This window comes from Aptenodytes patagonicus, chromosome 3 (assembly GCF_965638725.1).
Source record: "Aptenodytes patagonicus chromosome 3, bAptPat1.pri.cur, whole genome shotgun sequence".
Lineage (NCBI taxonomy): Eukaryota > Metazoa > Chordata > Aves > Sphenisciformes > Spheniscidae > Aptenodytes > Aptenodytes patagonicus.
This window is the reverse complement of record NC_134951.1, coordinates 35,293,594-35,309,529: the sequence shown is the minus strand read 5'-3', so window position 1 is coordinate 35,309,529 and position 15,936 is coordinate 35,293,594. Positions and strand designations below refer to the sequence as shown.

Genomic DNA, 15,936 nt, shown 5'->3' with positions numbered 1-15,936 from the left:
AGTGCTTCAATACCCATCCTCATAGCTGGGTTTGGGCCAATCCACAAAACACAAGATACACATGCTCTGTGAGATGTTTAACACCTGCTCTTTAAAAGATACAGCTGCTGTATTTCCTCAGTCAGTGAATAAAAACTATAATCTAGGTGTGAATGAACATCCAAAGGTCATTTAGACTAACTTGACACTCCAATCAGATCTAATTAGACTAGGCTGCTCAGGGCTTTGTTCAGTTGTCTTGAACACCTCTAAGGTATGTTCCACCACCTCTCTGAGGAAAACTTGGTGCAGTATTTGACCACTTCATTGTTTAAAAAAAGAAAATAACTTCTTTATATCCAATCAGAAGGCATCATGCCACACAAGGCTGAAATGTGCTTTGTGTTTTTCTAAAGGCATCTTCTTGCTTCCGAAAACTATGGCAGTCTCCTCTGAGATGATACTAAATTAAATATAATTCAAATTAACACAGTTCAGCATTCCAGCATGACAGACAATCAACAACACTCAGACATGGTACATCATTATATCAGCTACATCTGACTGGGAAAGGAATTTTCCTTTCCTAAACAAATTTACTTGTGTTACACAAAAAACCCCTTGCTCTCCATTTTTTTGAAAGTTATTTTTCCAGATTGCTACCTTCTGTAGTCATAAGAAAAGAAGTTGTGGCTGTAAAATATTTTTCCTCAAAATATCATTTTCTTCAGAAGCCAGGAAGAGAAACTGAATACAATACCAAAGTACTCAGCTGCATTTAGTCTGGAATACAGAACTGTGAGTAAGCGTTCAGAGTGGAATTAAGGTTGCTTGAGAAGTATCAATTCTCAAAATGTACTGCCAAAACTTTGCAGGATCCTCTAGTGTGTTATCTTGTATCTGTTGTATTTTTTTAAAGTCTCATTTAAGACCAAACACTTGACAATCTTTTTGCTGTATAAACATATTTTTGAAGTAACCTTTTTAAACAGGAACTCCACGAACACTGCAGTGAACAAGACAAGAGTGAAGGAGCATTTAGCATCACTTCTTTCAGAGGCTGCTTGCTATGGGCTGCAGAACACCCAAAAAAGTGAAGCAAGACTTCACAATCTTTATTAAGGGGAATGATAGTTACTTTTTACATGGAACACACAAGAAACTCTCAGCAGTTGTGGTGGGTTAACCCTGGCTGGCCACCACCACCCACCAAGGGGGAGAAAATAAGATAAAAAAAACTCATGGATCAAGATAAAGGCAGTTTAATAAAGAAAAGCAAAGACCATGTGCAGAAGCACAAGGCGACAAAGATTTATTCTCTACTTCATATCAGCAGGCAATGTCCACTTCCTAGGAAGTAGGGCCTCAGTACCCATAGTGGTTGCAGCAGAAGACAAACACCTTAACAACCAATGCCTCACCCCACCCCCCTTTCTCTTAGCTTTTATTGCTGAGCACATCATATGGTATGGAATATCCTTTTGGTCAGCTTGGGTTAGCTGTTCTGGCTATGTCCCCTCCCAACCTCTTGCCCACCCCCAGCCTAAGTGGCCTTTGGGCAGAGGTTGGAGAGACAGCCTTGATGCTGTGCTAGCACTGCTCAGCAACAGCCAAAACACTGCTGTGTTATCAACACCATTCTAGCTAGAAATACAAAGCACAGCACTATGAGGGCTGCTATGCAGAAAGTTAAAGTTAGCTCCATCCCAGCCTGACCCAATACAGCAGTTCAGTACATTTAAAGTTGAGAATAACCCACCTAGGTATCACTTGGCAATGAGAACAAAGACTAAAAAGCCTACACTCAATGTGTTATTGGCATGTCTCTTCGGTTTAACCACTGCTTAGGAGGGGAGCTCAAATGCACAAGCACATTTCTGCTGAAGATGTAAAGGGTGAACATCAAGTATGGCATTTGTTGTGTTTGAAGAAAGGGATGGTTTTGCCATCATCTACAGGTAACAGGCAACTGAACAAACATCCCACAGGTACATACCCTAACGGGAAAAATCAGTCCCTATACTTAAAAGCATCATTACTTTTTGATACACTGGTTGTTTCTTGAAATTGTTCTGAGTGACAAATTTAAACCCAAATGACTTGAGCACACACTACAAGGAGCTTAAAGTGATCACTTAGTCCCGGTTGCCACTCACTGCCATGTTTTGAATCCACCTGCAAGTTCAGCTGCATTCAAGAATAGTAGGTTACACACAATGAACCACTTCCATCTTCTTTGGCAGAAATTCCTATAGGACTGCTATTGCCTTTAATCCTACTAATGAAGTCCTGCACTATGAAGCTTTATCCATTTTCATTCAAGCACTTCAGTAAAACTGCAATTACAGATTCTTGTTCCCTCCTCCTTAAAAAGGAGGTAGTACACAGGAAGAGCATGGCAATCGATAGCCAAACATGGAATATCACATTCCTTTTCTCATCCATGCAAGAGGAACAGTTCCCCACTCCTCGTCAATATATCCATTTTCTTACACAAAATCAGAGCCAGGCATAGCTTTGAGAAACAGAACTGCTCTTTTACCAAATCACAGCTGCAAAGTTAGTTGCTTGGCAACATTTCCTCTAAGTATCACACATGGCTGTCCACAGCTCTGCTCCGACAGGGACTGAGCTACAATCTCTACCTCTTTTTTCCTCCATGGTCAACTGGACATAAATATCTTTCCTGAAGAGACAGGGCAGCTGATGGTCTAGGTTTACTGAGTTCGGCAGCAAGTTGACCTGTGCAGTTTCTGTTTCCCCCATAAAACTTGTCACCATCTCTGTGAGCTACAGAATTAATGCTCTCTATATCCACATCTACCACAGACTTGCAGCACTAGGATGTTCTCTGAACCTTCAAGTTCTTCATCCTCTTCAGATGGTTACCCCAGAACACAAAAGCATCCTACTTCTCTGGTCAGAGGAACACAGATCTACTCATAAGTATTTTGGATAAGCTGGAACAAAGCAGAAACTCAAGTTCTTTTGATTAGTTTAAGTATCATAACACCAAGCAAGAACTCCTTGACAGTACAGGACTCCTCAGACATACACATTTATCACCTACTAGAAAGCAACAAGTGATCAAGACAAGAGAGTGGAGGATAAATAAAGGCTAGCATTATACCACGTAATCAGAGTGTACTGTAAACAACGATGAATATGAAATAGGTATCCATCCAAATCTAAGTTTGCCAAGTTATCACAAAAAAAAAAAAGCAGTTGTGTGAGTGGCTTTTTGTGAAGCCATCAAGAGAAAAATGTAGAGAGAGTAATATTGTTCAAGCTCTCAGCAGACATTAATCAGGTAAGAGGCCAGAATTGGAAGATAACTGGAATCTGTAGTAGTTTGGTTTGCCCCAGTCTTTCAGGGGACATAATTTTTAGTTGTAATACAGAGTTTCAACCAGCAGTTTTAAGATCCAGGGAGATTTCTGACACAAGAGACTCCAGTTCTAAGCAACTTCCTACAAGCTCTAGGAGGCAGTTTAAGTCATTAAGGTATTCTCCTAGCTAGATTTAAACAGCATTTCAGTCAAATAAAAGATATCAGTAACCTTTCTACGTAGGCCCTCAATTCCTACTTGCTTCAAATGGCTAGATTTGGTCCTTTTTACCTCTGGATGCACAAACCACAGCAAGATTTCTGTATCAGCTATTTCAAGAAAAGTCAAGACTCTACTACAGTCTGAATTTACTGCTGTTCAGTCACTTCCCTTTCTCATAAAGGACCTCAACAAATAATCTACTTTTAATCTATGTAGGCAGATGCTTGCACTAGGGCAAGGTGGGGGAGACTTACATGGTATCTGCAGTGGGACTCTATACCAGCTTATAAGTGATGCAACAGCTGAATTGCATCTGAAGTAGCCGAGATTGGAAGGGACCCCTGGAGATCATCTAGACCAATCCCCCCTGCTCAGAGCAGAGCAAACTACAGCAGGTTGCTTCGGACTGTTCCCAGTCAGGTTTTGAACATCTCCAGGGATGGAGACTCTACAGCCTCTCTGGGTAACCTGCTCCAGTATTCAACCTCTTCTAGAGTAAAAAAAAAAGTTTATTCTTATGTTTCAGTGGAATTTCCTGTGTTTCAATTTGCGTTCATTGCCTCTTGATCCCACCACTGGATACCACAGACAAGCCTGCCTCCGTCATCTTTGCTTTCTGTCACCAGGTATTTATACACATTCGTAAGATCTCCCCAGTAGCCTTCTCTCCTCCAGGCTAAACAATCCCAGCTCTCTCAGCCTCTCCTTGTATGTCAGACACACTAATCTCTTCATCTTAGTGCCCCTTTGCTGGACTTGCTCCAGTCTGTGTTTCTCTTGTAACATGAAGCCCAGAACTGAACGTAGCACTACAGATGCTGTCTCAGCAGTGCTGAGGAATGAAGGATCACTTCCCTCCAGCCACTGACAATGCTCTTCCTGAAATTCAGTCCAAGATGTTCTTTGCCTTCTTTGTGTCAAGGTTGCATTACCAGCTTATGACCAATTTGTGATCCACAGGACCCCCAGCATCTCTTCTGCATCCCCAGCACACCCACCCTAGGGGCAGGGCTTTGCATTTCCCTTTGTTGAACTTCACATAGTTCCTGTTGGCCCATTTCTTCAGCCTGACAATTTTTCTGCTCTGAGTAGCAGCACATTCATCTGGTTTATCAACCACTCCACCCAGTTTTGTATTCCTCAATCTTGCTGAGGGTGCAGTCTGTCCTATCACGCAGGTCATTAATGAAGATGTTAAACAGTGTTGGCCTCAGTATCAACCCCTGAGGTATGCCAATGTCAGAGTAAGTTTGAATAACTGTATTTTTCTCTCTGAAAATTCTCTCGTTTAGCATTAGTAGCTTAGCACTAGTAGCTAAAGTACTTGAAGCCTTAGGACGCAAGAGCTGAACAAGAGTAAACTTTTTGATAAAACTAATGCTGCTAACACAGAACTAGCTGAATCCCGCAGATGCGAGTGGAATGAAGAAGATAAGGACCAAGGAAAGAATTCCAAGACAATGAGGTAACTTCAGAAGGCAGCCAGCCCAGCAACAGTGAAAACCAGTAAGAAATCAAGAGACCACCAACCAGAATTAAGTGATTGGACTTGGGGATCAAGTGCTGGGTGGTACAGGTATAATTGAGAGGCATGATCTGGGATAGGGGTCCCTCTCCGGAGCACCCAGCTCAAGCTGTAATCTGAGAACTAATAGAAGAGGAATTGGAAACCTTCACTCGGACCTTACATTAATCAGTGGAATCCTAGGGTCAGACCCTGTTATGGTAGCTGGCATGCATAAATCCATAACAGCCAATAGTGACTGGCCTCCAGCTCAACTTTAAGCTGCCGATCACAACTCTGAGCCTGGCATTTCAGCCATTTTCAATCCACCTCACTGTCTCTTTATCCAGACTGCACTTCATCAGGTTATCAATGAGGAATTTACATGACAGTTTCAAAAGCCTTGCTAAAGTCAAGGCAAAAAATATCCATTGTTCTCCTCATCCACCAAGCCAGTCATCTGGCTTGGTCATTGTAGAAGGCTATCAGGTTGGTCAGGCACAATACCCACTTCATTAATCCACACTGACTATTCCCCATCATTTTTTTCTTCATATGTTTTCAGGATTATTTGCTCTGTCACCTTCCCAGGGACTGAGGCAAAGCTGACTGGCCTGTGGTTCCCTAGGTGTTCCTTCTTGCCCTTTTCAGAGATAAGAATGACATTTGCTTTCTTCCAGTCCTCAAGACCCTCCCTTAGTCACCATGACCTTACAGTTATTGTGAGTGGCCTCAAAATGACATTGGCCAGCTCTGTCTGCACTCATGGGTGCACCCCATTAGAGCCCACAGACTTGTGCACATCCAGTTTCTGTAAGCACTCCCAAACCTGATCCTCCTCTACTACTGCGAGTAAGCTTTTCTTGCCTGGAATTCCTGAAGGCAAGTCTTACTAGTAAAGACCAAGGTGAAGAAGGCATGGAATGTCTCAGCCTTTTCCACATCCCTTATGACCAGGTCCCTGCCCCATTCAGCAACAGGCCCACATCTTCTCCAGTCTTATTTTTGCTGCCAGTTATCTGTAAAAGCCCTTCTTGTTGCCATTCACATATCCTTTGTCAGATTCAACTCCACATGGACATTGGCTTTCCTACCTAAACACATCCTTGCATGCTTGGACAGTGTCTCCATGCTCCCCCCAGGTCACCTGTGTCTGCTTCTACCTCTTATACGCTTCCTTTTTATGTCTGAGTTTTGTCAGGAGCTCCTTGTTCATTTAAGCAGGACCCCTGCTGCCTATGTGCAATTTCCTACTCATTGGGATGTGCTACACTAGAGCTTCAAGACATAGTCAACGAGCTCTCCTAGACCTCTCTATTCTGCAGAACCATCTCCCAAATGATTCTTCCAAGCAGATCCCTCAACAGAACAAAGTCTTCTCTCCTGAAAATCATGGTTGTGATCCTACTCTTTGCTTTGTTCTCTCCTCTTCAGATCCTGAACTCTTTCATCTCATGATCACTGCAGCCAAGACTACTCCTAACCATTACATTCCCAACCTGTCCTTCCTTGTTTGTAACAGGTCCAACTGAGCATCTTCATTTGTCCTTAACCACTTGTGTTAAGAAGTGGTCAATGCATGCCAGAAGCCTCCTAGATTACTTGTTCCCTGCTGTGCTGTCCCTCCAGCAAATATCAGGGTGGTTCAAGTCCCCCATGAGCACCAAGGCCTGTGAATGTTAGGCTTGAGTTGTCTGAAGAAGGCCTCATTACTACTTCTTTCCTAATCAGGTGGTCTGAAGCAGACATCCACAACATCACCCATGATGGTCTGCCCTCTAATCCTGACCCATAAACTCTCAGCTGGCTCATTAGCTATCTCTAGGCAGAGCCGCATGCAGCCTCATTGCTCTCACAGAAAATGGCAGCTCCCCCTTATCACCATCCCAGCCTGTCCTTCCTAAAGCACCTGTATCTATCCATTGCAGTCCTCCAGTTGTGCAAACTATACCCCTCTGTGATGCCAACAAAATCATAGCTCAGTCTTAACTCATTTTTACTGTTCCATAATATCTGAAAACAATTGCTGTTGACAGTACAGTGAAGATGGATTCAACTAGTCATGGGCTCAACAGTGTTACTCTTCAAGAACCTCAACATGAGAATAAGTTATCACTGAACAACTTTACCTGTTCACAAGTTAAAGTCTTTAAGTCTTGGGGAATTTAGCTGTGGCCACAAGAGCACAGTACAAAGCATCTAAGTTTGTAATGTAAAGCTGAATCATGCTCAAATGAACCTTAGTGAGCCAGTCTAGGACAATGTGACACCTGAGCTAAATTAACTGCTGACTACCCCCTGAGTAATGGCTGATAATTGACTCTTTCTTAAATCCTATAGGAAGCATGGATTAAAGAGGGAGCCACCCCTCCAAGAAAAGGTACCTCCCCAAAAGTCTACTTGTCACAAACATATATCTAATTGCTTCCTCTGTATTGCTGACAAGGACTTCTTAAGGCTGCAGCACAGTTGCTCTTTACAGCATTCAGACCAAAGAGGGGAGATTCACAAGACAGTGTCAGTTTCAGTTCCACAAAAGGAGATTTAGGAACAAAGCAAAGATCAACAGCTGGTATCAACAGCATCCCACAGTAGCATCTTTTTCATGTCACTAAGGAGTGGCAGACCCACAGCTTAGGTACCATTAGGAAACACACACCAGTAGCCCCGGACCAAAAGAACTTGCACTTCAAAAGGTGTCTTGCACTTCAAAAGGCAAAACCATGGTCTCATCAATACTAATAATCACTCTTCAGGAACTGTCCCACCTTTATGGTCCACACAAAGGAAACAGCTTAGATGGCCACGGCTTATACTTCTGAACACAGGGCAGCAAACTAAGGACATAAGGATTTCTGCAGCTGTAGAATCCATCGTAGAGAACCTAGAAAGTTACAACATAATAAAAAAGCGCCAAGTCCCACAAATATTTTTACTAGTGGTCACAGAAAAATTTAGGTGGAAAGGGACCTCCAGAGGTCACCTAGCCCAGCTCCGTGTCAAAGCAATGCTAACATCAAAGCTACATCATGACACTTTGGGTCTTATCCAATCAAGTTCAGTTAAGTCCTGAAGAATGGACATTACACCAACAAATACCATTTTAAGGGCTTTGGTAAAAAGCCTTCAGGCTGTGCACGCAATTTCAACAGCAGGAACCTGTATTTGCAAACAACCCTGTTTTATTACAACCTAAACAGATTTCCTGTGACTTATTTCAGAATATTTTTCTGCACTGTAAGAGTCAGGAGATGGAAACAAATCCCTCCCTAACAGGCAGAAAAAACACCACTAGAGTCACCCAATACTGCAACACCCCGCCCACTTACAAGTTTTAGCTAAAGCTGCCACACTCCTCCCAGCAAGAGGTGTCTTCCGAAGAGCTCTTTTCTCAGGTGAGACAATTAACTGCAGCTCTCAGGGCTGCAACAGCAACTAACTCCTAACAAAGTTTCAGTCTCATGCAACCAATGTCAGCAACAGGTAAAAGGGCAGAGAACAAAAACAGAGCATTGGGGTAGTTTTATTTAGTAGCAGGGAATCAGGAAAAAAATCCTGGCGATATGGTGTTAGGAGAGACTGAAAGAAGTTTCTGGTCCCTTAAGGTCTTTGAAGGAGCTACTTTTCACAAAGAGGACAGAAAAATAACAATGTAAGTACCAGATGATCACTAGGATTTCTAGTGATACAGTTCCTTACTATTATTAGAGGTCAAGATATATCATTCCAGTTGCTAAGCTTAAGCAAGACCCACCCCGAATCAAAGCGATTTGCTTTGATATCAAAGGATTATCCTTCCTTGAGGAAGGATATTGCAAAGCCTCACTGAACAGCTACAAGCCTCCAGTTGTTATATCTGTCAATTCCTATTCTAGTCTGTTATGCTCATATGATCTTTACCAACCTGATCTCACAGCAGCAATACCAACCTTGCAACAGAATCACACAGAGAAGTACTAGCGATTTCTTGATCCATGTAACCTGAAGTCACGTCTGGTATTTGCAACTATATTCACTGGTACAAGATATCCATACAGCAGTAATCAGCTACTGATTGCTTACTACTCTGTGTTTGAACTTCAGTATAGGGCTAGAAGTTGCACTCGAGCTAATGTGTGGAACTGACCTCCAACATAACCCAACTGTGTTCCATTTCCCCTGGTGTCCTACTTCAGCAGTTTCTCCACCTTAGGAGGAGGGCATGGAAGGTCTTCACCTGAGGAGGTACAGCAGCCAGTGCCTTGTCCTAGAGCAAGCTAATACTGTTGATAAGCTGACCCAAAGCATTCTTACACTGACAGTCAGAGGCAAAAGCTGAAGCCTTGCACAGGCTGAAGGCAGTGGGCTATAAGAGTTATCCATTTGCTTTAGGTTAATTCCTGAGGAAGAAGTACGCTATTTATTAAAGTATACAGGCAAGATTAACACAGTGAGAAGACCAGCCATCAAATCAAGTAAACAGCAAAAGCAGCTTCACAAAAAGTGAGGTTCATACACATTTAAGTTGGTCTCCCAGGCACAGAAGAGATCATATGCAAGACTTAATAATCTACAAAAAAACCTGAGTCTGAACAGCTATAAACATATCTGGAATATTCCAGATTTGTTCTGATAGCTACTTTGCCCATTTCAATTTAAACTAGATTTTTTTTCTCCCCAACTGCTAAGAGACTTCGTGTTTGAGATTGATAAGTTGTTAGGGAAGTTAAGTTAGGTTTACTTGAAGCCACAATTGTAATAATTGGTTCTGGCTACACAAATTTCAGTACTGCAATCTTTCCTGTTCAGTCTCTCCCCACAACTCCTAAGAGCCTGTACCTGCCACTCTTCAGACAGGAAAGACCAAGTCTTCAGTCATACACAGATATCCAAGGATTGTATAGTACAACTATAAATACTGAAAAGTATCTTCATTAATATTATAATCAAAGTAAACCAATTTTAATCTGGTTGAACAAGCAACAGTGTCAATATGAGCCTTTGTACTAGGATTCTGGTAAGACATCATTTAACCAGGCTTCAAGCACTACCAGGCATGAAGTAAGTAAACATTAAAAAAAAACCCCACAGAACACCTCTGATACAGAAATTTATTCGCCTTTTCTGAAGGCCCAAGACATCTGCAGTTGTCTATACAAAGGTCTGCAAGCTTCCAATTACGTTATTTTAACTTTGTTACAGTTAAAAAAAATTCTAAAGCGGTTAACAACTCAGGTAATTGCCTTCTTGACAGAGATGAATTTACAAGCAGACTTCAGTAGTCAATCCATTTGTAGTAAGGCCAACATCCAAACGCAAGCATAACAAACAGAAAGGTATGTCAGAGAACATTCACACTCATTTCCAACATACCTCTTTTGTTCAAACATCATTAGGAACAGTAATCAGAGTCTTATGGTCCACATTTGCAGAGACAGTCGGACTAGACCAAGGTTGATTGCCTTCAGTTTACTTTACAGGCCTACTTGCTTAGATGGCTAGTCCTTTGACACCGCTGAATATCTTGTCCCCTTCTAAGAAAAAGCATCTCCTTTTTGCTTCATCACACTCTTCAATTTCCAAGTACTTGATTCAGCATTGTTTAATATCAGCGCCCACATAATACCAGCCTTGCTCCCAAGCAATAACACAAGCCTAGGAGACTTCTAACATGTTATAACTAGGTACTAAGTACATAGAAATAGCAAATTATAGCCCCTATAGTCAAAGGGTTGCTGACTGAAGTTAACAGTTTTTGATTTTGGCTCCATTTGACAGATCCCCAAGAGGTGTTATTGCTTAAGAGGTTCAAATATCAGCATTGGAACAACAATAAAAATGCATTTAGTCTCCCTCTACAGGGAAAGGGGGAAAAAAAAAAAAATCACGTGCTTTACAACAGCTTTCAGCATAGTCTACACACAAGACAGGTGAACAGATCTATGGCTATTTCTTTCTCCTAGATCCTTCCAATTCCTGCTAGCTTTACCTAGTTAATACACACAAAAGGAACACAAAGGAATTTCAGTTGCTTATCTCTTTCAAAAATTCAGGATCACTTAAGTTATTGCCAACATGCCTTACTATTTCCTACAAATATTAGAAACAGTAGTATAACTACTTCCCAGTAGTATAAGACTGGGAAGACATCTACTGCCTTATGTAGATGGCTGTTCAGCTAGGGATGTAAACAACAGTCAGTACACAGACAAGCACTGCCTTGTCAAACGTCATCCCAACCTCCTCACTCTTCCCAAAATCTCAGCGATTGCAAAGAGTTCCAGAACCTTTGATTTTTAGGCTTCTTCCCCACAGAGGTGTCATCTAGCCTTTATGGTAGCTGTAAGACCTACAGTTTGAAGGTGACATATGGCAACTACAGTATGGCCCTACAGCCATAGTTTCCAACACATTTTAGCAGTGACAGTCAGATTCATAGCAGCTATTTCAACAGTTAAAAGGCAAATACAGAATAAAAAGCACTTCCAGAAACTGTTGCCAGAGTCAGCAATCCTAATTATTGCTTAATGCTTACTCTGGCAGATGTGTCCTCAGCTGTATTCTCCACCTTCCAAAAGACTCGCAGAACAAAGCTGTCTAATATACCTGCATACCTTGTACCTGAAAAAGTAGGCCAGAAACCAAAGGATGGGTTTCTTATTGATACAAGACCACTATTACTGACAGCGAGATTATTTTGAGGAAGACCAAGAGGTAGCTTTTTTAATTCTCACACAGAGCAAACATGCGATAATACAGGAAAGGTGCATGCTTGAAACTTCCTCACAAGCAATGCAGATGGTGGTCATATACAGCAAGGAGAACCAATTCAGTAATTCAGGGGTGAATCAGCAGCAGGACAGCAGTAAGTTCTGATGATCATCTTTTTGATGCGAGAAGTAAAAGCCAGCAGAGAAGCCTTAATGATATGAAGGAATAGTTCAACAGTGGCATTACAGTAGATACAATCAAAGCAATGAGTGATAAATATGCAATATGACCACATTAAATTTTTTAGGGTCAAAAGGATATCTGTAAGATTTTAAGTGATGTCTAGCTACCTAAGAATTCCCAGAGCCTCAAAGAACAGCAGTTAAAACAGATATACAGTCTGCAAGATTTCAACATCCCTTGGATGTGGCTATCTGAACAGAAGCCTAGGGTAAATGTAACACCTAAGGTTTAAGAGAGACTATAACATCTACAGTGAGAGGAAGGAATTTGTGATGACAGCCTCTTAGCTTCAGTTAAGAGCCCATGCTGAATTGTCAGCTATCTGAAAGACCATACTGAAAACAATGGTTTTAAGTATTGCCAGAATAAGACCCAAGATACAACTGCAACTCAGCTAACACAACCAGAGTTAATCACGAAAATAATGTTACACAACAATCAGGTGAACAGGAAGAACACAAAAAACAGAACTCAGGATCCTACTGAACAACAGAAAGGAGGATGACAGACAAAGGAGCAGAGCTCACACAAAAAAGGAAAGTAACAGAAACTGAAGGGGACAGCATTTCAAAGAAAAAAGAATCAATTACTTTAACAAAAAGGAAAAACATACATTCTGAACTAGGACTGACACCAGAGAAGTCCTAAATATTTTGTCATGAATGGTTTCATGTTCATGTCTGCAGAACCCAGGATGAAGAGAATCTCCAGTGGAACTGGCAATAGGGAACTCCAGACTGTAATGACAAACATGTCCAGAGATGAAAGAGATGCTGTTAGTGATGCAAGAGGTGAAAGAGACTGTCACAGTCTGGGGAAAGCCATGCAGACAGCTCACAGACACTGGTTAGCTAATAGTCATGTTAAAAATTGCTGCCTCAGACATCACTGCATACCAAGACTAGCAAAACTACAACTTTGCCAGACACCAGCAAGTCATTAGCACTCAGTCACCACGATGAAGTGTGAAACATACTAGCAAAAAACAGCTGGCTGCAACTGAAAGAACTATCCTTCACTTTGCCTCTTCTTTTGGTCAACAAGAACTTTCAACAAAGACTGATATAACAAGGAAGAGTTCAACAGTGGCATTATGTGCTCATGGCAAGCTTGATTTTCAGCTAAACAACTGATCATGCTTTTCTTCTGAGCCACGTCTTCTGTAAGTATACAGAAATCTAGACTTCAGGGTATAGCCGAGGCATCCGTCAACATTGTTCGCACAACTCTCCTTCCTAAACTTAAGGAAAGATATCTACACAGAGTGTCCATATATGACCATATCTCAGTCAAGTGCCTCTAGAACCGCTGAAACTAAAATAAGTTTATCATTCCACACTCTTCCCTCCAACTACAAGAAAACCATACACTTAACAACAGAAGTACAGGCAAAGGCAGAAAGCACTACAAAGCTAACACGATACAAGATTTAAAATAAGAATTGCCAGAACAGGATGAGGCAAGTGCAAATTAAACTTGACAGGAGAAAGAGAATTAAACAAAAAACCCCAACAATTCCCTCAATATTGTAAGCTCACATTGCATCACACAGTATTTTCATGTCAGCTTTCCTAGGGACTGGGTGAAAGCAAACCATGCCTCTGTCATACAGAGAGACAGCAAGGGAGAAGTGGGGTTGAGCAAAAGAGAAAACAGAGAAGCCTTCAGAAGTGCAGTCAGATTTTAGTAAGGTAGCTAAGTAAAATAATTTACTAGAGAGATGGAAACTGAATTACAGGTACTAGCAGAAGACAGCCTGGTCAAGAGATTGGTAGGTCCTCCAGAATCGGAACAGAAAAAAACCCAAATTCAAGATACATCAAGCTTGAACTTATGAAAGAAAGTTCTTGTGACAGAAGAGAGGTATGAAAGTATCAAAGAAAAGAACAGTGGATAAAGATTCTCAATAACACAAATATAAGAAGGAGGAAGCTGAAAGTGTCAGCATTGCTGAACTGAAGTGGCAAAAGATACCAAGGACTACAGAGACTTACAAATGATACTTTGACCAGGTGATAGTTAGAAAGATGGAACTCGGAAGACAGGACAAAAATTAGTTGGGAGAATTCCAGACTCTGATCTTGAGCAACCCAGCTCTGAGGCCTACGCTATGGAACAACACACATATGGAATTCCATCAGAAAGCAACTCAGAGCAGCATTCAGCATGGAAATCTCAAGTGCCAATAATGCACATAACATACAAGCATGATTTTTCCAGAAAGCCACCGGTTACAATGAGTCTTTTACATAGTAACCAGAAGTCTGGGGGCAAGAATAGCTGTGCTAGAAAATGATTAAGAAGAGTTACCTGCAAAATATAAAGATCTATTATCGTTGGTGTAATCCACATTATATACTTCTTAGGGCTATATACTAGGAAAATAAAGTCTTATTTCTGTGTTTCTGATGTATCAAACAACAGCATCATGCAAGGCACTGCACGATTTACATCCATGGCAAAAAAAGGAGCATGCGCGGATTGGAAAAGAAAATTACAAACATAGTGCCATTACTGGTTGCTCAAACTAGCTCACCATACTTAACCCCAGCTGAGGTAGAGAAGAACTGAACAAGGCAGCTCTGGAGCTAGTCATACACTGGGAACACCTGGTTGTTATTCAGGAAGTATTATACTTAAAACAATAACTTACTGTGCAGTCATCTTATTAAGGGTAACAACGTAATGAAGCAACTCTAGATGAAAGACGGATGTGCTACATTTTTCCATTTCAAAGCCACAGAACCCAAGGTAAATACGAATACAAATATATATCTAATTTTGCACAGAATAAAACTATTTGACTAAGGAGAGGTAAGATTTGACAGTGATATAATCTTTAAAATTTCATTCATCACCAAAGCATCTGTGACAGATTTAACCAGACAGACATCCAGACTCAAAGAGCCTGCCATTTACATAACTGAGTCAACACTGAAGGGCACTGTTTTGGACACTCAACATTCAATTCATCCGGTGTCTTCCCCTATCATTGGCCAGTGACTTCCTGAAGGCCCACTGACACAGCCCACTCCTGATCAATACCTGGCAATGCAGGAAGAGGACGCGGCAGTGAAACTTCAGGAAAGGGCTAGGCCAGCCGTTGCATAAAGCCTCAGCTGGGGGGTTCCTGACTTTAGGATAACGTAGCTACAGCTCAGCTGGGTGGAGAAGCCGAAATCGGTTGACAACAAAACTAAAGGTTATCTGGCTTTCATCATCGCTCTCCCCAAGCCGCGCAGATTCCTGCCGCCGCCCCTCCGGGCCCCGTTTCGGGAGGGGGCCGGTTGCCGCCGCCGCCAGCAGGGCGGCCCCACCAGCGCCCCCCCGCCCCTGCGGACGTGGAGCGGGGCGGCGCCCCGCCCCGGGCCTCGCCGCCGGCCCCCCACCCCAAGCGGGGAGCCCGCTGAGGCGGGCGCGGGAGAACACAGGCAGGGCCCGGCGGCAGCGCCTTAGCCGGGCCGGCCCGGCCGCCCACCTCCCCCGCGCCCAACGGCCGCCCGCCCCGCCGTACCCTTGGCCTCGCAGTCCGCGCAGTACTTGTTGTCCTCCTCCCGCAGCAGCTTGGCGAGGATGGCCTGGTGCTGCTCGTTCTGCTTCTGCGCCTTCTCTCGGCAGGAGCGGGTGGCCATGGCGGCGGGCGGCTCCCGGCGGGCGGACGAGCGGCGGCTGGGCTAGAGCTGGGCCGGGGCGGGCTCGGCACCGCTCGGGACGCGGCGCTCCTGCCCTGGCGCAGCCGCGGGAACCGGCTGCTGCGAGCGCCGACTTCCTCAACCGGAACTACTTACGGCCGCAGACGCATCCGCCTCCCTCCCCGCGCCGTCCGTTCGCTCGCTGTCTCGCGCGCGCGCGCACGCCCACCCCGGCCAAGGTAGCCCCTCGCCGGGGATGAAAAATAGTCCGCCGGGTCCTAATGCCGCGCCGACACGTCGCCCTTCCTCGTGGGGCGTTCCAAAGAGTGGCGCCAGC

At 43.2% G+C, this 15,936-nt stretch overlaps 1 protein-coding gene across 2 annotated transcripts in view; it reads right to left on the bottom strand.

Moving 5' to 3' along the window:
• Positions 1–15,719, bottom strand: part of SMAP1 (small ArfGAP 1) — a 115,743-nt gene extending 100,024 nt beyond the window's left edge. The window contains exon 1 of one of the 2 annotated variants that reach the window (XM_076333024.1): positions 15,482–15,719. In XM_076333024.1, coding sequence (XP_076189139.1) covers positions 15,482–15,599 — 118 coding nt within the window. In that variant the 5' untranslated portion in view covers positions 15,600–15,719. The remainder of the gene's footprint in view (positions 1–15,481) is intronic. The other variant, XM_076333023.1, reaches the window with a different exon arrangement.
• Positions 15,720–15,936: the final 217 nt, after the last annotated feature.